The 26,632-nt window shown below is 42.4% G+C and overlaps 1 protein-coding gene across 3 annotated transcripts; it reads right to left on the bottom strand.

The window, feature by feature from the left end:
- Positions 1–529: 529 nt before the first annotated feature.
- On the bottom strand, positions 530–26,542 carry NFKBIZ (NFKB inhibitor zeta). Of its 3 annotated transcripts, none has more exons than XM_006116792.4 (12): positions 26,524–26,542; positions 8,654–8,793; positions 7,596–7,629; positions 7,372–7,475; positions 6,502–7,265; positions 6,089–6,194; positions 5,646–5,792; positions 5,219–5,282; positions 4,437–4,606; positions 3,356–3,466; positions 3,069–3,236; positions 530–1,984 (listed from the first exon to the last, which is right to left on the bottom strand). In XM_006116792.4, the coding sequence occupies exons 2-12, from the start codon at positions 8,780–8,782 to the stop codon at positions 1,931–1,933; spliced, it is 1,851 nt and encodes a 616-aa protein (XP_006116854.2). In that variant the 5' UTR covers positions 8,783–8,793; positions 26,524–26,542; the 3' UTR covers positions 530–1,930. The 3 variants fall into 3 exon arrangements, with proteins under 3 accessions (XP_006116854.2, XP_025037314.2, XP_006116852.2); XM_025181529.2 differs by lacking the exon at positions 26,524–26,542 and adding an exon at positions 11,268–11,900 and having other exon boundaries at positions 8,744–8,793; XM_006116790.4 differs by lacking the exon at positions 26,524–26,542 and adding an exon at positions 11,268–11,615.
- Between the last annotated feature and the right edge of the window lie 90 nt (positions 26,543–26,632).

The raw sequence follows: 26,632 nt of genomic DNA, 5'->3' as shown, positions 1-26,632 counted from the left end.
ACTAGAAATCTCAACAGCTGACAGATTTGCTTTCCCACTGCTTCATACTTTGCCTCCTCCTACATCCTCAATCCCATCAAGTGGAGCAGCATCTGCCTTGCAAGAGGCCCCACTTCCTGATGCAGGCAAAAGCACTTTGCCCTAAACAGCAATCTGATGTAACTGGGACAAATCTGCTAGAACTTCTCAGTATGGACAATGCAGCTGGTATGAGTGGAATCAAATCCAACTTTTGATCCAAACAGGAGCCATGGGGAAGAAAGAAGATGGAGCATCAGGTAGAAAGGTCCAGAGGAGGCAGGAGGCTGGCTAAGGTGCCATAGCTTAATGGAGTGTAAATGTAGAAGAGCTACTTGCATGATAGGAAGGATTGGTCACTTGAGTGACAGTTGAAGTATTGTGTTAAAACAATCTGTTAAATGAATAGCCCTCCTAGATCCCATCACTAACAGTAGAGTGTACCAGGAAGAAATCAAAATATTTTAATCAAGACAAAAAGTTATTTGTAACAAATACACCAGACCCAAGATTTTTGGATTAACAGATTTATTTGAAACTGTACATGAGAATTTAGTGAATATGCATCTCAGCTACATTTGAGGATATCAGATTTATCCAATTAACTTGTCTACAAGACATACTGTGTCAGACAAACAATGTGATCAGATTATCCTAGATTAGTTACATGGCTCTGGAAGAGGAGAATTTCATATGATGCAAGAACAGTTACAAAACAGAATATCAGAATAAACTAGATTATTATGCACACTGGATCACTTTGGAAACATGAAATGCTCTTCAACAGGCCATGTCTATACAACATTAGTAATAAAATAGTCATTATTCTTAAATAAAACAATGTCAGCTTCAAATATAACTTGACTACCCATTATGCTTACAAAAGGTAAAAAACATGGGACTAACAGTTGAAAGTGTGGAAAGCGTTTTCTATTCTATGTCAATATATAGGGCTTGATTCAGCAAAATACATAAATTGAAATCAGTGAGGGGTGTATGATAATATGTAAGTACTTCACTCACCAGGGAGAGTGTTAAGCCTATGTACATGGCTGAATCACAGCCATATTCACAAAAGAATGTTGAGGAAAACAGGAGTAGATTTCTCCCACTTAATCCACTGATAAGATGGGAAAAAAGTCCTTGTGCTGGTGCATGCAACAGGGTCTGAAATGGTCCCAACTGATTTCATTGAAGTAGGATCAAGCTTATAATTTAATTATTGAATTTCATTTTCTGTTAATAACTACAATGGATATATACAAATAAGCGTCAGTGACAATTCAGTTTCACTGCAGCCTTTGTCCCCAAAGTCATACACAATTATATTCATCTGATTTGTACAAACATAGTATTAGAATTCAGTGTGCAATCTACAACACAAAGTTCAACATTTGAAACACTTGTCCCTTTTCAGTTAATTTATTAAAAATATGGCGCAGCAGGATAATGCTACTGATTTATATACAGCACTGCTTAAGACACTGGAAAAAAGATACTGAGGAATATAAATATTCTTTTGGATTCTACAGTTAATTAATTTTTTCTGTAAGTTAATATTTTGATTAAAAAACAAAACTTAATATTGTTGCCATTGATCTCATGCCTATCTAAATACAAAAATAAACCTTCAATACAATCATCCTTGCCCCAGAACTAGTTAAACTGTTTAAATAAGTCAGCTTATCATAGCTATTAAACCCAGGTATCCAGACACCTGGTATAGAACATTCCCATCTGTTCAAAGGAATTTGAATTTTGTTAACATAACCCACTATATGATAGTGAACTAAATACTTTTGTTTCATAGAAACAACTCACATTTGCCTATACTGGGCAAATGGTCTATTTACAGATTCATTAGGACTGCCTAACTGACAGTGAGTGTACTGAACTCCAAGACACATGGAGTTTAATATGGTGAAGCTCTTTGCTGAACCGCCTTGCCCTTCAGGATACGTCGTATCTGAAAGAGAAACACACCAAGATTAATATGCATCCTCCCATACTGAATTCTACTAAGATCAGAAACAAGATCTAGCAAACCTAAACCAGTATCCCTTTTTCTTGTCTACAACCTAGAGTCTGTCTGAGCCCATTCACTTCAGTGAAGTTTCCGAAGTTAAATGATTACTGTAAATGAGGTCAGAATTACTTAAATAAGAACTTGCAGTTTAAGCAGGTATGAGCATCTAGCACTGTGGGGTACTAATCCTGACTGGGGTTTCATGGCGTTACCATAATACAAATAATAAATCAAGATCCAATCCATATTCACTTAAGCACGATTGGGCATTATGTGCTATTAAAAGTTTGACACTGGGAGGGAAAAAAAGATGTGAAAAATTTGTTCTACAATAGAAGGGTAAAATACATGCTACAAGTAACTTCTAAAATTCTGTGCATCTGACATGTTAAACATACATGATTCTGAACCTCAAAATTTAGATTTTTAAAGAAAATGGTATTTTAAATGTATTTTTTAAAGATTACTCTTAAGGTAATGTTCAGGGTAATCAATTGGGCCAAATCTTGGTCCTACTGAAACCATTGACGGTTGTATATAAGAACCTAAGAGTGGTACAAATTGGACACAAAAAAAATCCTATGTGATTCAGAGAGAAGCTAAACTGCTAGACACACACACAAAAGTTACAGGTCACCTTTCTGAAGATTCAATGACCATTCCTGAAACAAAGATCAAACTATTACTATCTATCTACACAACTAGCTTTGTGACTCCCTGAGCAATTAACTTCTAATTGCTTCAAGCTTTCTATTTAATATGTAGCAATTAAAGTGCTCTAATGGGGGGGGGGGGGGGACGGCTATTGGATTAGTCAAATGCCCCATTCAGAATGGGAAAACTATTCTGCACTTTTAGGAAACAGATCAGGGACAGTCTCCTCCTTATGTCAACTCAGAAATGTGTTGATAGCTGGGTCTCCCATCCTGGAACTTAAGAGTATGAAGGCTTTTAAGGACCCGTCATTGATTTGTATCTGTTCAATTCTCAGGAAAAGGATGGAATGATTTTTGGAGTTTTTTACCTGTTCTCCTACAGGGCCATCAGGAACCAGGTGAACTGGTTGCTCGTTCTCCAAGTTTCTAGCACTCGGATCAGCTCCCTTCCGCATCAACAGACGAACTGCATCCAACTGAGTCACCCGATACTGCAGGCTGGCAGCCACATGTAGTGCTGTGTTGCCATTGTATGCCTAGAAAAGGCAAGAGTAATAGCAATAAGGACAGGGAAGTTTATGGACTAGGGTGCACACACAATACCATTGACATACAACAACATACTCTGCTGCTGAATACAAGATAGATACCATACCTTTGCATTAACGAAAGAGAGGCAATTGGGTTGATCCAAAAATAAACGAATAAGCTCCAGGTTGGCTTCTTCTGCTGCCAAATGCAAAGCTGAGCGGCCACTTTTACGATCCTATCCAAAAAGAAAGGGGAAAAAAAAAAAAAAAATCAGTATTGCCTATAACATAGATGAACATTTTTAAAAAATGGGAAATTACAGACATTAATGGAGGGAAAAAATACCTGCCTATCTTCCCGCCCCCCCCCCCCCCCCCGGTATTGTAATTCCATGCACACACTGAAAATTAATCCCAGTGAAAACAGTTAATTATTTTTAAAGTAAATATTCTACTTGCACACACAATGGGTCAGACCATGAACTGGTGTTAACAGTTTTACTGAGAGATCCAACTTCTCAAATTGGCCCACTACACACTTGAAATGGACACAGGATCAGCATTTAACTCAAATCCAAATTTTAATAGTCGGTGCAAAATTAGTACCTAGTTATTATGGATATATGAGATTGCGTGCTAGGGCTTTCCCTTTTCATAAAAACAATTACCAACACAAGAAAAAATTAGTTCATCTAAAGTGTAAGTTATCACTCCCCTCTCCTAACATGCATCCTTTGTGTTTTCTGACCTGAATAAATGTAATATTCTTATTCCAATCACATAAATTAGGTTCTTCTGTGCTTTGATTCCTTTCGTTATTATTATTATTAGCTCTACTTAGTATGTGGCAAGTAATTCTTTACCCTGAGAGAACTCTCCAAGTGAATGCCTACACTGCAGAGAAGATTGAAGCTGCCGCTGTCAATCTTCCATGGTTCAAATGAGCGGGTCTAGTGAAGACACGCTAATTCCAACTGAGAGTAGTCCCACTTCCACAAGGAGTAAGGGAAGTCAAAGGGAGCGTTCTCTCCCTTTGACTTTCTGCAGTGTGGACAGCACCAAAAGTCAAGTTAAGGTACTTCAACTTCAGCTACATTAATTGCATAGCTGAAGTTGAATTTGCATATCTTAATTCAACCTTATCCCATAGTGGAGACATACCCTCAGAGACCAGTCAGTCCATAGTTAAGGAATTCTTGCACTTACTTTTGCTTCAACAGAGGTTCCCATTTGGATCAGTGTCTTGATGGTGTCTACCAGGCTCTTGTTTTTCAACAGAAGCTCCTGAACTTCAGGTGAGTGAGGTGGCTGACTGTTCCGGAGTTCATGCACCACGGCATTGTGGGCCAGCACTGCACAGTGCAAGGCTGTCAACCCTTAAGATTAAAAAATAAAATCAGATGAGCCAACTGTAACGTACCACTGGACAGGCTACTTATGGATCCCTGCTGTAGTTTCACTTTCCTGACTAAAACCAGGGTTGGCATTGTCCCTGTGCTGCTCTGAGTGAGGTCAGACCCTGAAGAGGTTAAACACTAACATGTTCTCAACAAGTGAGTAATGGATGAACTGATTTTCAAATGACTTATAAAATATCCTCTAGTCTAAACTGTTAACAGGACACGTTTCAATCTAAAAGGCGTTCAGATGAGTTAATGGTAATGCCTTTGCTCTTTATTCTTTCCTCAGTGCTCAGACAGAGTGATTATGTTCAAACTAGACAGATGTACATTTTAAGCATTCATCCACCAGAAGTTCATTCTTTTCCTACAAAATGTGGAAGTCCTGCATAACGTAAGAAAACAAGTTCTTGATGAAAACCAGCCTAGGTTCTCCTTTCTTAGCAAAACCAATCTTCAGTTGGGAAAGAAAAAAAATTGACATTCCAAACTTTATTTGCTTTTTGCCCAGTAAAGCGTTTGTATCAGTGGCTACAAATCACAACAACATACCCAGCAATTCTGGATTAAAAACTTGTAGCTACTCACCATCATAGTTGGTCGCCTCCAAGTCCACATACTGACTACTTCCAATAGCTCCTTTCTGGATTGCCTGAAAAAGTGGGAAGGAAGTACTTATTAGTTCAATCCCAAAGATATACTGGTAACTAAATTATTTATAGAAACATAAATGTTGGAAGAGTGTTGGGAATAAGAAAAAAAAAGTTTTATTAAAAGAAGAACATTCCCTTTATTTTAAAATAAAGAACCTGCAGGATTCTATAGTAATGGTCTAACATACTCTAGATAATCATGGAGCAGCCATTCATGTAAGGGAAATATTTCTGGGAGTGTGTTGATAATACTTTGGCAGGCTGTTTTCAGAATCTTCTGGGAAGGCTTATACAAGACTGTAAAGCCAGTAGGCTTTAGGAGGACGGCAAAGGGGAAAAACTTCAGTCTTTCTGACCCTTACCTGGAGGACTTGGGAATGACCCTTCTCAGCACAAACATGCAATGGCGTTCTACCCCAGCAGTCTGTTGTGTTCACTTGGGCTCCCAGGCTAACCAGATCCTGGACAATCAGATGCTGATTGGCCGCCACAGCCACCTGAAAGGCACTCTGCAAATATTGAGAAATAAAGTTAACATACTAGTCAGGTGTTACCTACCAGGAAATGGGGACTAAAAATATCCTCAACAGAAAATTAATGAAGCAATACTAGTGGACACTGGAAAGCTAGGACAAACAGCTACAAGAACACGACTGTCTCCGAGTTGTCCACTGATTAGTGACTGTCCAAGGTGGTACACAGGCTCGACCTCAAGGTTAAACAAGTAGTACACCACACTTGGCTCAGAGTTTGGACATGTTCAGTATTTGGATGCACTCATGAGAGGCTGGACAGAGAAACTCACCTGGCCATTGTGTTCTTTAATATCCAACATCTGCAGAGCAACCATCTTTCTGGCAAGAACATAGGAAAGAGCCCGTCGGCCCTGGGCAACAGCAATGTGAAGGAATCTGCATGGAGGGGCACAAATACAGGGAATTAAAATTATACAAATGGGGGACATAGCATTAGAGAAATACAAGTGCAAGATATATAAGATGCAAGCATTCCCCATTCTGCATGCAATTTGTGCTTGTTTTAATTCTCATAAGGGCTGATCTATTACAAACTCAAAGTCACGTGGAATACTGGGTACCAGCAATATTACTGTACCACCTATATTTTGCTAGGAGAAGCCATCACATTCTTAGCATGCACCAGTCAATATAAACAACCCACACATTTCTAATTTACAGTGGTAAAATAAACAGTACTCACGTGTCACCATCGCAGTCTTTTGTGAGTATCTGCTCTTGAGAGATGTTGGCCAGCTTGTTTTCTTCCTGTTCCACTTGCCACTGAAAGAACGACTTGCCCAGCTGTGCCGTGCTTCTGACAATTCCCTGGTGTTGTAGAGAAACATTCAGAGTAGCCAGAGATGAACTGTGTCCAAGCGAACTACAGCTGTTATTTGGTGCTAGGCTAAAGTTCTGAGTGTGGGTGTTGATATCAGATTGCTGATGGGCAGTGGACAGAGGCTGGAGACAGTTGAGTATATTCTCTGAGCCTTCAGAATCATTCAAGAGAGATGCGAAACTTTGGGTTGGGCAATACTGCAGTTCGTGGATTTCAAGATTATTCTGTTGGTAGGTAGGGGACTGGTCATTTCCAGAAAATGGCCTGTATTCCAGTAATGAATCCTGATTACAGTTCTGTGATAAATCCTGTGTCTGTGAGGAAGAAAATTGATAATTCTGGGGTGAATCCAACATTTGTTGGGGGCTATTGGCTGGGAAAGCTTGGTACTTCTCAGACGGAGAGAAAGCCTGTGCTCCTTGGATATCCTGATATTGTTCCCTTGGTGAGCTATGGTTAGGTATGGTGTTCAGCCAGCTGACCTGCACTGTGTGCAGAGAAACAGGATTCGACTCATTCTTAATATTCATAATGTTTTGAAGCATGTCAGAAGAGTTATCATGTTTTGGTTCATTTTTATGAGCATCCTCCATGTTATCCATAGAGGTTGGTGTTTGTGGTGGTGTCTGGAGAAAAATTAAAACATGTAAAATATTTATTTAGCTGACTATTTGTTACACAAGCCAAGTGAAAACACAATTAAATTCTTAAATACAGTATAAAAGTACTTACCAAGAAGTGAGAGTGGAAAGTAGCTGGTCTTTTGTAGCTGGGTCCATCAGAGAAAGGCTCATGAGCCTTTCTTTTACCACTATGAGCAAGTATGTTCTTCAACTCTGTTAAAAAAAAATGCATTTTACAGTCAGTGCTTAGGTTACTCTTGTAATCTACCTCACAGATATTTTAAAATATTTATACAAGTATTTCACAGAATCATATGAAAGAAGAACTAGTACCTGTAAACTGTTCGTAGTTCAGCCTTGGTTGTGCCTATATAGGAAATAAATACATTAAAAAAACCAAAGCCAATTTAAAAGCTGCTCTTTTTTAAAAAAACAAATAAAAGAGAGAGAGAGAGAGAGAGAGAGCTGAAAACACTAACTATACCCCATCTCTCAAAACAGCTCTAAAAGGCGATGTCCCAACTATATTTTCATTTTCTAATCTCCATTAGATTAGGTGAATGAAGGAATAAAATCTTTTATTTTTAAGCCAACTCTTAAAAGGATTCTACCAAATATCTAGAGAAAATTATAACCTTTCCATAGACTTTTCAAACCTTCTTATAGAACACAGAGAATTATATCCAGGCCATAAAATCTGATGGGATGGTTCAAAAAAAAAAAAAAAAAAAATCTATTAAATTCCCATACGAGCTCTTAGGTTTCCATAGAGAAAATTCTATCAGCTTCATCCCTATTAAATTCTTTAGGACTTTTCCATAAGAGAATCGCTCCTCAAAACTCACTTCTTATGGCATATCAAACAAAAATCAAGGCACTTCATATGGTAGTCTTCTATCAGGGCTTCCCTGCATGTCCCCTATCCTCAGTTTCTGTCTGTTAGATTGCAGATACATCATGGAACACAAAACCATCACTTTTGAGTCCTGTATAGCATTGAGCAGGTTGTCTGTTCTTACAAGCAATTAAATAATAGTTGGTTTCTCAGACTGCTGCTTTCCCTCAACCCTTTCTGAATTCTGTATCAGACTGCACAATGAGTTTTCATAGTTTCAAATGTGGGTATTTAGGTGAATTTCTAAGGAAAGAAGTTTCAAAATGTGTCTCAGTTATCAAGACAGCGAAACCATCTTCCAGCTTGTTCCCAATTCCCTTCCAACCACAATTTCTTCCCTTGTCCTATTTTGGGACAGAAAAATACCTTCACTCATATAGACATCAGCAAGGAGACAAATTTGATTTGGTGTTATCAAGTGTACTTCCTCAGTCAGAGCTAAATTCACTTACACGAGAGCAAACTTTGACCCATCCCATCAAAAATACTGAATTACCTTGAATTCATCAGCAACATGGCCTGAGGACATCTGTTTGCTGCTTCTAATGTGCAATAGGAGCTCCTTCACTGAATTTTTCACACGTACCCCTTGGAAAGGTCCTCTGTGCTGCTTTCCTCCCCCCATGTGGTGTTCGGCTGTTGAGACACAAAGCAAACAAAATTAATGCACTAGCACAATCTGATGCAAGGAAGCAAATGGAAAATAAGCCGAAACTGTTTTCAACTGAAAATGTAGAGCGTCTTTTGATTTCTGAAATGCTTTAGTGGCTGACAATGTATTCTGAAGAATATAAACAGTTTGAATTTTATTTATCTGGAGTCTTCCACACACCCCACTTATATTATTTCCAGCTTGTTAACCAGTAAAACACATCGTAATCAAGGAACAAAAAGACAGCTCCTTGCCCCAATCCATTACATATTAAAAATATATTCAATGTCAAAATGCTGTAGGACTGTCTCTAACAATTTTGAGAATTACTTGTGTTTGTTATCTCCATACTGGCTGAAACTACTGCTTTAAAAAGGAAAAAAGACTTGCTTTGTTAGAAGTACAATACAACTGTGACAGTCCCTGCCTAACCTCTTCAGTCTCATATCCTCTTTAAAATTAAATCAGTTTTGAAGCTACAAAAACAGAAGTGGGAAAGGAAATGATGACCTAAGGCATCCAGACTTGCAAAAGGAAGTTATGTGACCTGATAAGGAAACTACGTAGTCAGTCTAACATAAAAATCTATATACTGAAGTCTAAAGGGCGATCAAATTTCTCTGGCTAGCAGAAGAGGAAATAAAGGGCTCAGGACTACTGAGGTCCAGTATGAGTCTGTGGGCTTCAAAGCACTTCATCCCAGCACAGTCCAGCAGCCCCAGCTTTCCTTCCCCAGAGGACTAGCCAGAAACACAGCCTTTGAGTGGAGATATGAAGTGGAAACAGGCTTACAGGTCAACCCTAACTACAAATAACATTTTTACTTTTTAAAAAAGGTATTACCAACAAGACAAGATATTTATGGTCATGCATATATGATTAAAATGTTTTCAACAGAAATTACATGGAAACTAAATTGAACCACATACAAATCAAATCAGAGGGGAAAGTCTATTGTTTATTGCATGGTGGGAAGGGGGGAGGGAAAAGAGAGAAATAGCAGATAATTATAGAGTACTACCTTACAATGGTGGAGCAAAGATATTCAAAGGACTTATATTTAAATAAGCCACTGTACATAAAAGGCTGTTGGCAGATTGTGCTGACATCCTAATACATACAGATGATACATACACAAATCTCCTAGGGCTAGCTTTTGATACCCTTACTCCGCTCTGAAATCAATGGGATTATTTGTTAAGTAAGGTGCTGCTTGCCATGGATAAAGGGTATTAGAATGCAGCCCTAAGACCTCATCCCCTATTAAGCAAAGGCTTCTGAGGATGCTCTGCTGAGCTCACAGGATTTTTTTCCCTATAAAAGATGCACTAGACTAGAAAATGAATCATCCAATGCAAAATATAGTTCTTTCCCCCCCATTGGAAAGTGAATTTCAAAATATGACAGTCTTTCTAAATAAACTTTCTTCCTAGCCTATATTTAATTCTCAAAACAGTTATTAATTCCCAGGCATTCTTTTTCAAACTATCCCTTGTGGTAACCAGCTTGCTTTATGCAGTGACGGTGCCAGCACCTCTCTCCCCTCCTCACTTCAAAATTTTTTCAAAAATAAGGACTAGCAGAAGGAAAAAAAGGGACCACCACCATCACAAGACACTATTTACACATGGTCTCACACAAATCATAACTATTTGAATCTTTTGAGATCTAGAGTCTAGGTTTTAAGTGAGCATAAGCTACTTTCATCAGACGACAAATCCAGCTGCAGAATAGGCCTGGGAGGTAAGCAAGGGTGAGCAGAGCATTTGACCATTGAGCAAAATCCATAGATGCTGGAACTAGGAGCGCTGCAACCCCGGCCTGGATGGAAGCCGTTTCCATCATACATCCTTCCACCAATACCCATTACAAAGACAGCTTCCCCAATTATCACCCTTAATATCATTATCTCTTAGACACTAACCTCCTTCCCCCCTCGCCCTCCCTTGGTTCTAAAATCTGATTTGTCAATTTTATACGTGTTCACTTTTTTGATTGTATCCTTTAGTATATGTAGTCTTGCCAATTTCCTTCCACTATTTGATCTGAGGAAGTGGGTCTGGCCCACGAAAGCTCATCATCTAATAAACCATCTTGTTGGTCTTTAAAGTGCTACATAGTCCTGTCTAGGGTTTCCAGTGGGGTTGAAGAGCGCTCAGCTCCCTTCCCCTCTAGAACAATTACTCCGGCATCTTCTCCCTGGGAAGGGCGCGCTGCAGCCACCCACGTCCCGTGCAATGCGGAGAGCAGCGAGCACACAGGGCAGCCCAGCGCCGCTCCGCTGCCTCGGCTAATGTGGACGTGCCTCCCCGTAGGGCCCCTGCCAGGGCCCCGCGTTACGGCCGGCGCTAACTATCCAAGCGGGCAGGCTCCGCGCCTCCCAGAGCCGGTAGGGGGAGAGCCGCGGCCGGGGAGGGCTGCAGCAGGCAGCGCCCGGGGGAGGGGGGGACGCGCGTACCTTGCGGGGCATGGCGCGGGCTGTCCAGGGAGTCCCTCCTCCAGCCGTCGCCCCCGCAGCTGCTGACGGACAGCTCCGAGTCGGAGCCGGGCGAGCCCGGGGCGGAGGGAGCGGGCGAGCAGCTGCTTTCGCTGCTGGAGTAGGGGGAGGCGCCATAGAAAAAAGCCAGGTTGAGGGGGCTGCTCATGGAGCTGGAGTCGCCGTCGGCCGGCGCCTCCCAGCTGCTGCTGCTGCTGCTGCTGTCCACGATCATGCTCCTGGCGACGGGAGCGGAGAGACGGCGGGGAAGGCAGCAAACCGCCAGCAGGAGGGGGGCGAGTGTGGGGAGGCGGCGGGGCAGGCGGCGGCTCTTATAGCAGCTCCGCCCCGGCGGGGAGCGGGTCCGGGGGAAGCGGCAGGCGCGCAGGCCATTGGCCCGGGCGGGGTGATGCTGCCGGGCTGGGGGCTGGCCTTCCCGTAAAGTCCCGGGCTTGGGCAACACCCCGCGGGCGCCAGGCGGTGGCTGGGAGAGCGCGGCCTCGCTGGTTTCGGAGCGCGCGGTGAATCATTAGCCCGAGGCTGCACAACCCACCCCCACCAAGCCAACAACAAGGCTTTGTCCCGTCTGGCGCGTCTCCCGCTGGGCGGAGGCACCCTGGGCTACGAGGCTCCCCCACCATGCTCCACCCGACCCCACGCACCAGCCTGGGCTCAGGGGCAGGCGCTGAATGCCCTACGTTGTACATACAGAAGTAAAGAAGGGGTGAGAGTTGGCCTCCCTTGCTAGTATTCCCTGTAGGCTCAGTGCGTGGGCAGCCACCCAGGAAAGGTGCTGCTCAGCTGACAGGGCACCCACAGGATGTGTCTCTACTAGAAGTGCAGATCTGCCCATGCGTCAATGCATAACGAAATGTATTCCACATGCACGGATGGGAAAAAATTAGAGGGAACACTGCTGATTGGAATTTGGCTATGGACTTCGATGGGGCCAGAATTTCGCCCAGGGTTTCTACCCCAAGCAGCTTGCCAAAGGAGCAACAGCCTTAAATCCCACCCTTTTCTAGCAACAGCAGGAGAGAGGGGCAATGGGAAAAGGGTGGGAATTAGGGTTGTTGTTACTTTGGCAAGCATCTTTGGGTAGAAATGCTGGATCCATTAATGGCCATGGTCAAACTCCCCTGGGCTTCAATCAGTCAGGAATTCATCCCCTCGTTTACAAGGGATGTGAGAGTGTACGCAGTTAAACAGTTACTTAATGGTTACACACAAGACCCCTCCCCCTGCCCTGCTGCCACTGTATCAAATGCAGTAGCATAGGGATGGGGAGAACAGGCGGGAGCTGGTACTTACAGGGAGCAAAATTTTAAGCAGACTCCCCACAAGCACCAGCTCCTGGGGAGTCACCTCTCCCCACACTGCTGCTGGTGTATCAGAAGCAGTAGCACAGTGGGGCAGGCAGGAGCCAGTACACACAGGGAACTGGCTTTTAGGCTGGCTCCCCACACATACCAGCTCTCACAGAGCCACCCCCAGTGTAAACTTGTAATGGCTGAAAATTTCAGCTGTTACACATTTACAAAAAAAAATGCTTTTTAACATTTCTGTTGTTTACTTACATATGTTGTAAGGCATTAGGCTCATCCCCAACCCCTTAACAAATAGAGGGCTGATCACTGATGTGGGGGGAGAGAGGGAGTATTCTGCATCCTCAGATGCACCCCTGCCAGCAGGCATGTCAAAATATACCCTATCCTGTGTCATTCCCTCTCATCATGTGCACAACTGTCCATGAGTGAGACAATGCTAACCCATTCCCCCCTTTGCAGATTGTTAAAGGCCAACCCTGTTGTTAAGTCACCACTCATTTAGGTTTTTCCTGTCAGACCTTTAGCATGAGGTTGAAATGTGACCGGCTACTCACCACATAGATTTTAAGTCATTTTATTCATGTTATCTGAATGACACTGTAATAGGAAAAGGCACTTGTGAAAGTTATTTTGCACTAGGCTGCACAGGTTGGTTTATGTTTGTGATGAGTGCTACCCTTTTCTAGACATCCCAGCCATTCAGTTAACTACATTGTCTTTAAGGGTTAAACCCAGAGACAGTGGATCATAGAGAGTCCCCAGCAAGTGTTGGCAGGAAACCAGGAAAACCAGTGAAAAAAGTGTGTGACTTTTTTTTTAATTGAAGCAGGACCCTCCTACTGCAGTTTTTGGTGTGATCTGAGGTGAGCTGGGAGAGAGGAATGAGCCAAGAACAAGGCACGGAATTTCCAGTGATATCCTTGCTCAGGGAAGGACTAAACCTTAGAACAGATATGTAAGTAAAATAGGGAATATTTAGTCAGATGCAATCAAGTTATTTTCTGTATTTTTGTGTTTGTTGGACTCCTTTGCACTGAGCTCATGTTCCCTCTGCTCCTGTACATTGTAACTTTTAGACTGAATCCCAGGAACGCAATTAATTATCTGTGGTTTTAATCCACCTTTTTTCAGTTGCTCTGTAACACCGAGCAACCAAGCATATTTTACCAAGTATGTCTTCTTTGTTTTGTTACTAAAATCACATTTTTAAGACTATGATCTGATCCCTGTGTGCTACAAGTCAGGAGGTTCTGTGTGCAGGTGCCTCAGACTGAAAGATCTACTATTGAGCAATTTCAGTTTGTTTACAAGCTCTCTCCAGAGGGAGGGTTAAAGAGTTTAGGAATATCCCACAGGAAGAAATTCCCAAGTGCCTCTCAAAGGGATTTTTGTATTTGGATGGAGGCAGAGTACCACCCAAGGTGACCTTGGGGAGTTTTTAAACAGAAGCCTTTAGTGGCAGGTTATTTAAAAGTATTTTGCGGGGGCCCCACCTTCTGCACTCAGAGTGCCAGAGTGGGGAATAGCCTTGACATGGTGGCAGAGGGGGAATAATTTTGAATGAGGAGCAGAAAGCTTGGGATTTTAAAAGAACACCTTTTTTCCTGTTTGCAGGCACACAGAAGGTTCAACCTGCAAAGCCAGAGAGTTCAAACCAAACAGTTTATTTTGGAGGTGGGGGGTGTAGCTTTCAGGGCAACTGGATAGGTAGGCTAGAATACCCGCCCAGTTTATGCATTTGCAATGGAGCACAGTAGTCCTGGAACTACCAACTTTCCCAAAGCAGCACACCAAGGTGAAAATAGCCCCAGATCATGCCCAGATGTCCATCTCCATGGCAGACATGCAGAGTGGGGATGATGAACAAAAGAATGGTCCTGAGAGGCCAGGGGAAGTAACCTTGTGGGGACAGAAGCAGTTGTAACAAGTCCAAGTTTATGGTAGAAAGAGGACTTTTGTACAAAGATCCTCTTTTTGGTGGGCAAAAGGAGTACTGACCTCCTCAGAGATAGATGGTAGTTCTAACTACATACAGGGTAAAGTTCTTGAGCTTAGCCCTTGATGACCCTAGTGGCCATCCTGAGGCCCAAAGATTGATTGGGAAAGTCATTTCACTGGGACAGGATTGGCAAAGACATGTCTATCTTTGTCCGGTCATAGGAGGTGTGCAAACAGGTGAGAAAGCCCTAAGACCAGGTCAAAGCACCTCTCCAGCCACTCCCTATAATAGATGTTCTATTCCAACATATAGCTGTGGATATTCTGGGTCCTTTCCCTAAAAGGACACCCAGAGGAAAACAATATATACTGACTTGCATTGATTTTTGCCACCTCAATTATCTGAAGCAGTAGCTCGAGGAAGCAGAAAGGCCGAAAGCTTGTTCTAGGCACTAACAATATTTTTGCCAAGGTAGGTTGGCCCTCAGACATCCTTAAAGATTCAAGAACTAATTTCCTGACAGGAACTATGAAACTTCTTTGGGAAGCTCATGAGGTCAGACAAATGGTTGCCACCCCTTACCACTACCAGATGAATGGCCTGGTGGAGAAATTCAGTGGAACTTTGGAAGCCATAATATGCAAGTTTGTGAATAACCACTCCAGTGATTGGAGCCTAGTGTGGCGGCAGTTACTGTTTGCCTACAACACTGTACCACACCCTGGTTTGGGAGTCTCCCCTTTTGAACTTGTTTATGGCCAAGAAGTTAAGGGGCCACTGCAATTAGTGAAGCAGCAATGGGAGAGGATTACACCTTCTCCAGGGACTAACATTTTGGATTTTGTAGACAAACTACAAGACACCAGCAGAGACTCTTTAGCCCTTGCTCAAGAAAACCTGCAAGATGCTCATCAAGAACTGAAAGCCTGGAATGATAAACATGCCGGAGAGCGTTCCTTCAAGGTAAGTGATCAGGTCATTGTCTTGAAGGTGCTCCAGGCCAATAAGATGGAAGCATTGTGAGATGCACCGTTCATGATCCGAGAGTACATAGGAACAGTTACCTCATAGCATTCCCAGATTCTAATCTTAAGCCTAAGGTACATCATGTTAATTCTTTGAGCTCTTTTATTCAGTTCACAGCCCAGGAGAAAGATCGTGCAGAGAGACCGGAAGGAGCTTACTATAAAGGGAAAGGCAAGGATGGCATCAAAGAGATAATCCTCCCCACGAGCGTTGGTCATGAGCAGTGATAGCTGATCAAGAAGCTGCGCACCAGCTTCACACTGATGTTTTTCAGCCATCCTAGGATGGATGGAATGGGCATACCACTCCCTTAACACATGTGACACTCACCTAAACAGAGCCCAACCCTACCAGCTGGCTCCTTCAGCCAAAATTGCTATAGAGAAGGAAATGAAGGACATGCTAGGGATGGGTGTAATCTGTCTCTCTCACAGTGCATGAGCCTCTCCAATAGTCCTAGGTCCCAAATCGGATGGAGAAATCGCTTTTGGTGGACTACAGTAAGCTAAAGGCTGTAACTTGTCCAGAAACCTAGCAAATATCATGCACAGATGAGCTATTGGAGAAACAAATGCACCCTGTTCAAGTCCACCTTAGACTTACGCAAGGGGTACCGGCAAGCACCTCTGGATGAGTCAGCCAAGGAAAAGTCAATCTCCATTACACATGTGGGGCTATATGAATTAAATATTCTCCCTTTTGGGCTGCACAGTGCACCCGCAATCTTCCAATGACTTGTAGATAATCTGCTAGCTGGATTTGGTGAATTTTCAGTAGCCTAGCTGGACGATGTGGCCGTATTCTCTGATTCATGGGCAGAACACCTAGAGTACCTCCGAGCTGTTTTTCAGTGCATAATGGAGGCAGGAATGACACTTAAGGCTAGAAAGTGTCAAATAGACCTAAACAGGGTGACCTACCTTCAATACCAGGTAGGTGAAGGAACCATCAACCCTCTCCAGGCTAAAATAGAGGCTATCCAAAATTGGCCTGTCCTTAAGTCTAAAAAACAGGTCCAATCATTTCCTAATCTTGACAGGATATTACAGGCAATTTGTTTCACACTACAGTCTGATCACCTTTCCACTGACAGACCTGACAAGGAAGAAGCAACCATATGCAGTTAAATGGACTGGGGAATAGGGATGTAATAGTAGCAAGTGCCACTTCCCACCTCATGCACTGCTGCCTCTGCATCAGAGGCAATAGCACGGAGGGGGGAAAGTGGTAAGTGGGAGATGGGGCTCGCAGGGAGCTGGCTGTTAAGCAAGCTCCCCATTTACACCAGCTCTTCGGAAACTGCCTACCCTCTCACACAGCTGCCTCTCAAAACTTAAGGCTGCCCTTACGTCTGACCCTGTACTAAGGGCCCCAAACTATGATAAACCTTTCTTCATCACCATGTATGTGTCAGAGCATGGCGTGGGAGCAGTTTTGATGTAAGCAGGGCTAGATTAACAGTTCCACCCTGTCAGGTTTCTCATTAAAAAGCTCTTTGAGGCTACATCTAGACTACACGCTTCTTTCGGAAAAAGCTTTTTTTGGAAGAGATCTTCCACAAAAAACTTATTCTAAAAGAGAGCGTCCACACTGCAGAAGTGAATTGAAAAAACAATCTGCTTTTTCAAAAGAAAGCGTCCAGACTGAATGGACGCTCTCTCGCATGTAAGGGTGTGTCTAGACTACCTAGTTTTGTCGACAAAAGTGGACTTTTGTCGACAAAACTATACCAGCGTCTACACTACCGCTGAGTTCTGTCGACATAACGTCGACAGAACTCAGCAGTTTTGTCGACGCTGGTAAACCTCATTTTACGAGGCATAACACCTTCTGTCGACAGAACTCTGTCGACAGAAGGTGTTATTGCCTGTAACATTGCGTCCAGACTACGGAGTTCTGTCGACAAAGCAGCTCGCTTTGTCGACAGAACTCAATGTGTCTGGACGCTCTTTGTCGACGGAAGTTTTGTCGACAGTATCTGTCGACAAAACTTCCGTCGACAAAACGCGGTAGTCTAGACGTACCCTAAGCTGTGATTGCTATGGATGGAATGGCCACCAGGGCACCTGTGCTATTTCCTATTTCCTCTTCTTCTGAAAGAACTCCCTCTTCCTCGTTCACACACGCCTTTATGCCAAAGAGCCGTTTTGCAAAAAGGCTTCTTCCTCATAGAACGAGGCTTAACAATGCTGGAAAAAACCCTGTGTTTTTCAATTTTCTTGTGGAAGAACGCAATTGCAGTGTGGACGTAACTGGAGTTTTTTTCAGAAAAACAGCTGCTTTTCTGACAGAACTCTATAGTGTAGACATATCCTGAGAGGGAAAGTGTGTTTCAGAAAAAGAATGCTATGCCATCATATGCGCTCTGGAGAAGCTACACCCATATATTTGACGACAGCACTTTCATCTGCAGCCCGACTATTCTGCACTAAGGTGGCTTCACACAGTCAAAGAGGTTAACAAGAAACACCCTCAATGGAGCTTGAGTCTCCAAGACTTCAATTTTGAAATACCACACATTTCAGGAGCTTCTAACAAGGTGGCCGATGCGCTCTCCCAAGAGATTCCAGATTCAGCCAGTTAAAACTGTCCCTGTAATCTGAATCATTCTATTCTATGAATGTGGGGGATCTTGTTTAGTTCTTCATATATTCAATAGTGAATTTCGTACGTGCATGTATCTTATTAACTATGTTTTCTCCTAGACCTCCAGGAAGAAAGCACAGCTAGTGTGGACAAGGCTACCCGGTTCCATCTGTGATTTGGGGAGTGGAGATGGTGATGAATGGGAGGGGTACTACCCTTTTCTGGACATCCCAGTGTCAGTTAACTATATTGCCTTTAAGGGTTAAACCCAGAGACAATGGGTCCTGAAGAGTCTCCAGCAAATGTTGGCAGGGAACCAGGAGAGCCAATGAAAAGAGAATGTGGGTTTTTAATTGAAGCAGGACTCTCCTGCTGCCGTTTTTTGTGTGATCTGAGGAATGAGCCAGGAACAAGGCATGGAATTTCCAGTGATATCCGTGCTCAGCGAAGAACTAAACATTGGAACAGATACGTAAGTAGAATAGGGAATGTTTAGTCAGACACGATCAGGTTATTTTCTTTATTTTGGAATTTGTTAGACTCCTCTACTGAGCTCATGTACTTCCCATATACTAACTTTTAAACTGAATCCCAGAGAAGCAATTCTCTGTGTTGTTAATCAACCTTTTCTTCAGTTGCTCTGTAACACCAGGCAACCAAGTATGTTTTCTTTGATTTGTTGACAAAATCAGCTTTTTAAGACTATAATCTAATTCCTGTGTCCTACAAGGCATGAGGCTTTGTGGGCACGTGCCTCCAATTGAAAGGTCATCTTTTGAGAAATTACAGTTTGTTTACTAGCTCTCCCCAGAAGGAAGGTTAAAAAGCTTGGGTTACCCCTCAGGAAGGAAGTCCTAAGTGCATCTTTCTGGGTTTTCAAAGGGGTTTGTGCATTTGGATGGATGCAATGTACCACACAAGGTCAGGGTATCTGTGACCTTGAGAATTTTTTAAACAGTAGCCTTTAGTGGCAGGTTATTTAAAAGTCTTTTGCAGATCCCCAACTTCTGCACTCGAAGTGCCAGAGTGGGGAACAGCCTTGATAATGTTGATTACCAAAATTATGTTCAAGGAAGATATTCCTTAGACCAGGGTCTTATTCCGTCCCTGGGCAGCACCCATCCGCTCACAGACCCGCATGGCTCCTGCCATGGCCAGGCAGGCAGGGAGCCTGCTTGAGAAAGTGCTGGGCTGCTGGCTGGGACTCACCCAGGTAAGTCTCTGGCCAAGGCCTGCCTCTGGCACCCCAGAACCTTCTACCCCCCAATCCCCTGCTCCCCCACACACACACTCCTGCTCCCCTACCTCACATAACCAAAACCCTTTGCCCTCCCCTTCTGCCCCTCTTCCATCTCCAGACCCTGCACCCTAGTCCCCTGCCCCAGGTCACAACCCCTTCCTGCCTTAGGTCACAACCCAAACTCCTGCCCCGGGTTACAACCACCTCTTTCACCCAAACCCCCATACCCCCTCCTACATCCCAATCCCTTACTTCAAGCTCCCAACCTCCATCCCAGGCCCCGCACCTTCTCCATTAATATGGAAGAGTGCAACCCTTGACCACTTTCCAAATTCTTGGAGAGCCCCCCCCCCCCCATCAAAAATGATCACCCACCCCGATCTGCACTATAGGGGTATGGCAGCATAGGTACATTTCTGCAGCTATGCCTCTATAGTTTCCATATCTTAGATATGGCTTTACTACAACAGTATGTGATTATCTGAGATTCTTTCACCCGAAAATGCTCTTCGTGCACTTGATAGCTGAGGAATGGCTCCCTAAATTAATTTTCTGAAAACTTCTCAAACTTTACATATCCATAGCTACCCTACCACCAAAAGCCCAGTAATATTATATGTATTACTGCAGCATTACCTATTTCTTCAGTGATGGGGTGTGGCTGTGTGTTTCAACTGTTGTTGCAAATGGGTTTCCCTTCTTTTACTAGATACATAGTTGTTTACAACTGAATGGTGTATAATCCAAATTCTTAGAGCATGTTGCAATTATCAATAACATTTCCATTAAAATGTCAGTTAATTTTGTTAACTAAAAAAACCTTTGCAACAAATAAATTTGTTATATAATTTGTATAGTGGAAGCTCCCCATGGTCCCAGTCAAGAGCAGGATCCCATTTTGCTAAGCACTATTAAAAAGATACAGGAAGAGAAGAGCAGTGCTCTGAATATTACCTTGAAGCAGTGGTTCTCAAACCTCAGTCCAATCAGCCCACAGCTGCGGCCCATGTTACACTCTCAGGGTCATACAGATAGTATTTATGGTGTGTGGATGCATATTTATGGCATATGCAGTCCACAGTAGTAAACAGGTTAAGAACCGTTGCTTTGGAGTGATGATCTTTGGGTGAATTTAAGTGAAGAATTAGCAGTATGCCCCATGAAGAATGCTGCATAAAATGTAGCTTCAGCTTAATATGGTTTTTGTTTTTATTTAAATAAGAGGTTTTCTGATTTTTCTTTTCTATTTTTTCTCACCCTTAAAGGTAGTTGAGGTCTACATTTTTGTTGCTGGCCTAGAATTCCAAATCCATTCAAGGCACCATATGTTGTATATTAGTAATTATTTCTACAGGGCCATCTCCTTTATTAGGGCCTCTGATAAAAACCTATCCTCTGTTAAAATAGATTAAGGGCTTTGTAACTCCACTGAGCTCTGTTACAAACCCCCTTTCTACAACACATGCACCCATTTATTGCAGCAGATCTGCTCGCTGGCTGGCACAGCAACCTCAAACAGGACTGTCATTTCCCAGTAATTTCCACATACATAGAGTGATTGTTATGGCACCACATTTAAGTATTCAAACTGTAATGCTGAAGGTCTTGAACATCAAGCATTGAGGCCCACATTCACCCCATGGTCTCTGACCTCCATAAAATATGTCCAGTATTGGAAAATCCTTCTCAGATAGGGGACGTGATTGTGGCACAAAGAGGCTGGAATATCCGCTCCCCTGGAAGACTAACACAGAGCAAGCACTGGTAGGAGAGACACTGGCAGGAGCATGTTGGATCATCCACTAGATGCAATAATTCACCACATGCCACTGCCAGCCTCCCCTAGTGGGGCTCTTAACTGTGCATTAATGCAACAGTGACCACAGCTTCACAAGTCAGGTGTAAATTAGCGTCAGAATATTACACCTAGCTTATATACAATCATAGAGTTGTGCCACAAACTGTTGGTTTGCATAACAACTTCCTATTGTAGAACCTCACCTAGGCTCACCTACTCATCAGTTATAGGCTGTCAATATGAGGTGCTGGTCAAAGCCCTACAGGGTTTCTTTTTTCACACATGAAATCCTCCTCTATGCCATTTAAGGTACCACTGACCTAGGACACCAAGAGCCAATGTTGTTGTTTTTTTAAACTGAGTCACGCAGTTATGCTGTGTACCATTCATGCCAACTAGTGGCCAAAGTCGGAAACATTTTACTGAAACATTTCTTGCATAAGCAAATTCACAATAAATACCTATGCTTACTTCTATAGTATGCGGTGACTATACAAAATTAAGAAGTTATTACCCCCTTTAAAATATGTATCCTCCCTCCTCTCTCTGTTTAAACTGCTGTCTTACCCTAATCAAATATTGGTAGGCATAACTATCAAGCTGGTTTTATCTTGACTATATGTTCCTGATCACTGAAACTACTTAGACATATAACAACTGACCAGTTAGCTTAGTAACTTGTCTCAGCACCACAGTACACTTTAAGAGTGACAGTATGTACCCAGTTTAGGAGACACCATTTTGCCAGCCAGTTTGAACCAGCGTTAATTTACTCTTTGTAATACAGATTAATTTTAAAACACAACAACAGTATGAAGCTGGAATCTGTGCCTGCTCCCAAAAAGGGAATGTAAAGAGGCCACAACCACCATTAGCAGAATATCCACAACAAGGGGAATGACATGGCTCTGATGTATATGGATCTATGCTGCCCCCCGTGTGGAGAAGTATAGAAAGTTATGGTAAGGGTTATGTTATGGATTGATGGGGGAGTGGCTAGAGGGAGTGTTCTTTACTTTGGCAAATCTGGGATGAGGAGCAGCACATAAGTGGCTGCGCAAGACTCCTGTAACTTAGAGTAATGTCTGGGGCTGCTCTAACTCAGGGGTTCTCAGCCAGGGATCCAAGGTCCCTTGGGGGCTGCAAGCAGGTTTCAGGAGGGCTGCCATTCAGGGCCAGCATTAGACTTTCTTGGCAGAAAGCCAAAGCCCCACCATGTGAGGCTGAAGCCCAGAGCACCACATTCTGCCCCCCAGCACTGAAGCTGAAACCTGAGCAACTTTGCTTTACAGGGCCCCCTGTGTCATGTAGCTCTGGGTAATTGCCTGCTCCAACTCACACTAGGAACTGCTCCAGACCCCAGAATCCAAGAGGCGTAAAAACAGAATCAGGGGACCTTTGCCCTATCCTTCCTGGCCATCATGTTTTGTGCTTAACGCCCAAGAGTTGATAAACTTTAGATGCATATATACCAGTAGACTCTGACCTATTAGTGATAAGTTTCCTTTATCAACATATTTCTGGGATGGGATCACCAGAACATTGAGTAAGTTGATTAAAGTAAAAATAAAAATGTTACAATTGACAAATGTATTCCATTATCAAGGCAAATATTTGCTGTACTAAGGCTCATGATGTCAATGCTCACTACACTATAATATGTATATTTAGCCTGGTGCCCTAAGCTCTTGAGTCGGTTTATACAAATACTGCTACCACACCCTTGTGTGCTGGAAAGATTTGTAAAGAGCACGCCAAAATGTAATCAAACATAACACTATACTTGACTTTCAAAGAGCATCACAAGATTTGGAGGCTAAATCTTAAGGAGGATATTCTCTTCAGAGACTACTCAGAAGCTGTAGATACATTTGCTTTAAGTTTGAAGTAGAAGACTCAACAGCTCTGTGGATTGGAAATGAGGTGTAACACCTTTTGCCTCTAATATCCAGCATAAGGAACCTTGTTACTTCTGACTTCATTATAGTTGTTCAGATCCCTTTTTTGTGGATTGTGGCTTCCAAGGGAGTCAGCTTAGATAGAACTACACTGAATTCAGAAGAGCGTGTGTTTGTAAGTGCGCAAATATTCTAGGCCTGTGAGGTACAGAATGCGCTTAACTCCCCTTTTTTCTTCAGTGGGAGTTAAAGTGTTCAGTGACTCATGCAATCAGGCCCCTACCAAGTGCAAAAATTAAATAAGGCTGGCCTCTCTCAGACTGGGCAAACCAGAGCAAAGATCAATAGGGAGAAGGAAAAACATCAAGGTCTCCGTGCATTATGAAACTGCCATGTAACCAATCTAAATTTTGTATAAGTAATGCTTTCCCATATGCAATTTCTCCATACCCCTTATTTGCTGTTAGCTACCATCCTCCACATATACAGTGCTGGGTGGGTACTCATTTTTCATTAGGTTCCCACTCTCATTTTTATTGTAAGTGCCTCAGGGCAGGGACTGGTCTACAAAGCATCACGCACAGCAGTGACACCATGACATATAGATAATTAATAAGCAGAACACAGATTTCCCCATGACAAAGAGCAATGTCACATCATCAGGAATGGATACCTTGCTCACAAGTGTGGGAGACATACCACATGTGACTGACTAGAAATGTTTTGCTCTCTGATTTTTACTATAGTGTTCCACTTGGAATTAATATTATGGCTAGGGTTTATAAACACTGCCTCAGTATTCCAGAACACAGTAGTAGAGCATTGTTAATTTGTTACAGCTACATAGTGTCTTGGGAATGCACAAACTTCACTCACCAATAACATTAAGTCACCTTATGGAGTGGGCTGAAACAGCTGTCTGACAAAGCACAGTACCACTGTTCAGCTGGTTAGAACTGAAAGAAGGGGAAAAACATTAGCTGATTGTCACGGGGAGAATTTTGGGGAGCTACCCAAACTGGAATATGGATAGTACGCTAAGGGTACATCTAGACTATTGGAGGTATCCCAGAAAAGCTCTGCCGTGTCCAAGGAATGTGTCTGCTTTTCGAAAAAAAATTTGGAAAAGCAGACACATTTTTTGGTATCCCTGTAAGCCTCATTTACAAGGAAGAAGGGATGTTCTGAAAAGAGGGTTTTTTCCCCCCAACATTTGGCCCAGTGTAGATGGGCCAAATGTCAGAAAACCCTCTTTCAGAAGAAAAGCAGAAAAAGATACCCAAATTGCGGTTCGCAATTTGTGTATCTTTTTCCGACTTTTCTTTGCAGTGTAGACACAGCCTAAGTTTCCAGTCTCAAAACCCTTTGCATTGCTTTGGGGTAATGGATGAAAGGTAAGTTAAGGAAGCAGTCTTTCTTCTATGGGCCTGATCCAAAGCCTACTGAATTCAGAGAAGTCCTGAGACTCAGTTCTCCAGTTTTCATCTATTAATCAGCATGAAATTCAAGAAACAGGAAATTCTATCATAAAAAAGTACTCCAATGCTAGTGAGCAAAGTTCTGCCACAGCAAGTAAAGTGTTTAACAGAGTGGTTAATTAGACATAGCATAATCCTGAAGTGAACTGTTGGTTTTGGGACTGATTTTACCCTCAGTTAAATGTGTTTAACGCTCATTCATTGAACAGCACCAGTCTATCTGAGGGCACAATTTGATCCATTCATACACAGCTATGTAAGTCAACTTCATAGGCAGGCTCCCTCAAAAGATATTAACAATAGCTCTGCATTCTTCTGCTTCTATTGTTTTCTGATGTTAAAAGAAAAAGTGTTACGTATTTAAAAGGAGTCATGCATACCACCAACAAATTACAGCAATATATCAACCTTATGTAATTCAACTTTCAATTTCAGGACTCTTGGAAATAAGCCACATGACCCAGGTTGTTCTCAAATCATTGGGGTGGAGGGGAATTAGAGGAGGGAAAGAGCTTTCAGTTTCAGCATTCTGTTCTTTCTATAGGCAAGAAAACTCAGCTGGGAACATAAAATATCATGCACATATGACTGCAGAATTTTGCTTTGCAGGACCCAGACCATGGACAAAGTCAGATTCATATATTCTGCTCACTGTGATTGCTCTTTTCATTACAAGTCCCCTTAAAAGGAGGGCTCAGGATATACACAATTCTTCTGACTTCTACCATGTACACATGCTCACACAGCAGCGATGTGTCAAGGTTAGTCTCTGGAGTTCAGGGAAAGGCTGACAACAACACAGAATCAAAAGTAACACTCCTCCTTTTGTGCACTTCCTGTAAGCATGAAACAAAATGCAACGTTTTCTTCAAAGAAAACCGGTAAACCAGAAACCAAAAAGGAAAAGGGTGTCTGGCTGGCTGCATGAGTTTCAATTTAAGCAGAAATATGCCCTAATTCTAAGTGTTCTGAAGTGACTTCTGTCCCTTGTTATTTAACTTTATGAAATACTCTACCACACAACCACAAGCAAGCTCTGACATACAGGTAGAATGTATTCTATCCATGCCTATCCCCAATGTATCCAATATCCAAACAACTATGCCACGTAGCAGAACTATGTCCAAAGAGATGTCAACTGTCTCCAACATCCAGATCACATTTTGCCCTTTTCAAGAGTCACTTTGCTCAACCTTGTGACACATTCCCTTGCCTTCTGAGGAGCATGAGATTACAATTAAATAGGATGCTAAGTAAGAGTCACTCATTTATAAGAAGTGATAAACCGAAGAAGCCTCTTACTGTCCAATAAACTTTGTTTCAATCATCCAGATGATCAATATATATGTATCATGAATGGGAACAAAGAAGAGAAATAAATAAGTATTTTTTCTATATTCTGTATTATATATTATGACTTTCCACTCATTTTAGGTTACTGCTGTATCTCTTCCACTCTGTCTTCCTGCAGTTCATTGATAAATCACAAACAAACAAACTGTAGTGTAGCCAAAGTAATTGGAAACACCTGCTTCCTAAAACACACTCACCCTAATGCCATAAGCCTCTCTGTTTCCTCCATGATCCAATTTTGCACAAGCCATGAGAGCTACCAAAGGGGATTTCAGGTAGGATTTTCAAAAGTGCCTGTGTATTTTATGAACACAAGTCCCAGTGAAAAATCGATGGGATTTGTGCTCCAAAATTACTTAGGTCCTCTTGAAAATCCCACTTTTCATTTAAGGTCCTTCATTCCCAATTGCCATCTATTAACAATATCCAAAAATCAAACATTTTATTATGCCTGGTGGTATACCGCTACACAAATTACTGGCCCGTGGTACACAAGCAATTTTCAAGGCAGTCAAAAGGGAGAAAAATACAATTATATGTCCTCTATTAAGATTTTTAAATTATAAAAGTAAATAATAAAATAATATTGTACCTTCATGTCTGTAGCACGATTTAGATATATAGAAAATATGTAATTAGTTTGTTCCCCACTGGTAAGCGATCCTCAATAATTACCAAGTCTGTGAGAGAGACAGAGAGTG

Source organism: Pelodiscus sinensis, chromosome 1, assembly GCF_049634645.1.
Source record: "Pelodiscus sinensis isolate JC-2024 chromosome 1, ASM4963464v1, whole genome shotgun sequence".
NCBI classification, from domain to species: domain Eukaryota; kingdom Metazoa; phylum Chordata; order Testudines; family Trionychidae; genus Pelodiscus; species Pelodiscus sinensis.
The sequence above is the reverse complement of the archived record's forward strand: the minus strand, read 5'-3'. Positions and strand labels throughout refer to the sequence as shown.

Bases quoted from the DNA above. Each gene is read 5' to 3' on its own strand.
- NFKBIZ (XM_006116790.4), bottom strand. From the start codon at position 11,520: ATGATCGTGGACAGCAGCAGCAGCAGCAGCAGCTGGGAGGCGCCGGCC. The intron at 5,283-5,645 runs GTAAGGGTCAGA...CCACTTTTTCAG, and splicing joins GTCATTCCCAAGTCCTCCAG to GCAATCCAGAAAGGAGCTAT. The intron at 3,237-3,355 runs GTATGGTATCTA...TGCCTTTTCTAG, and splicing joins TCTCTTTCGTTAATGCAAAG to GCATACAATGGCAACACAGC.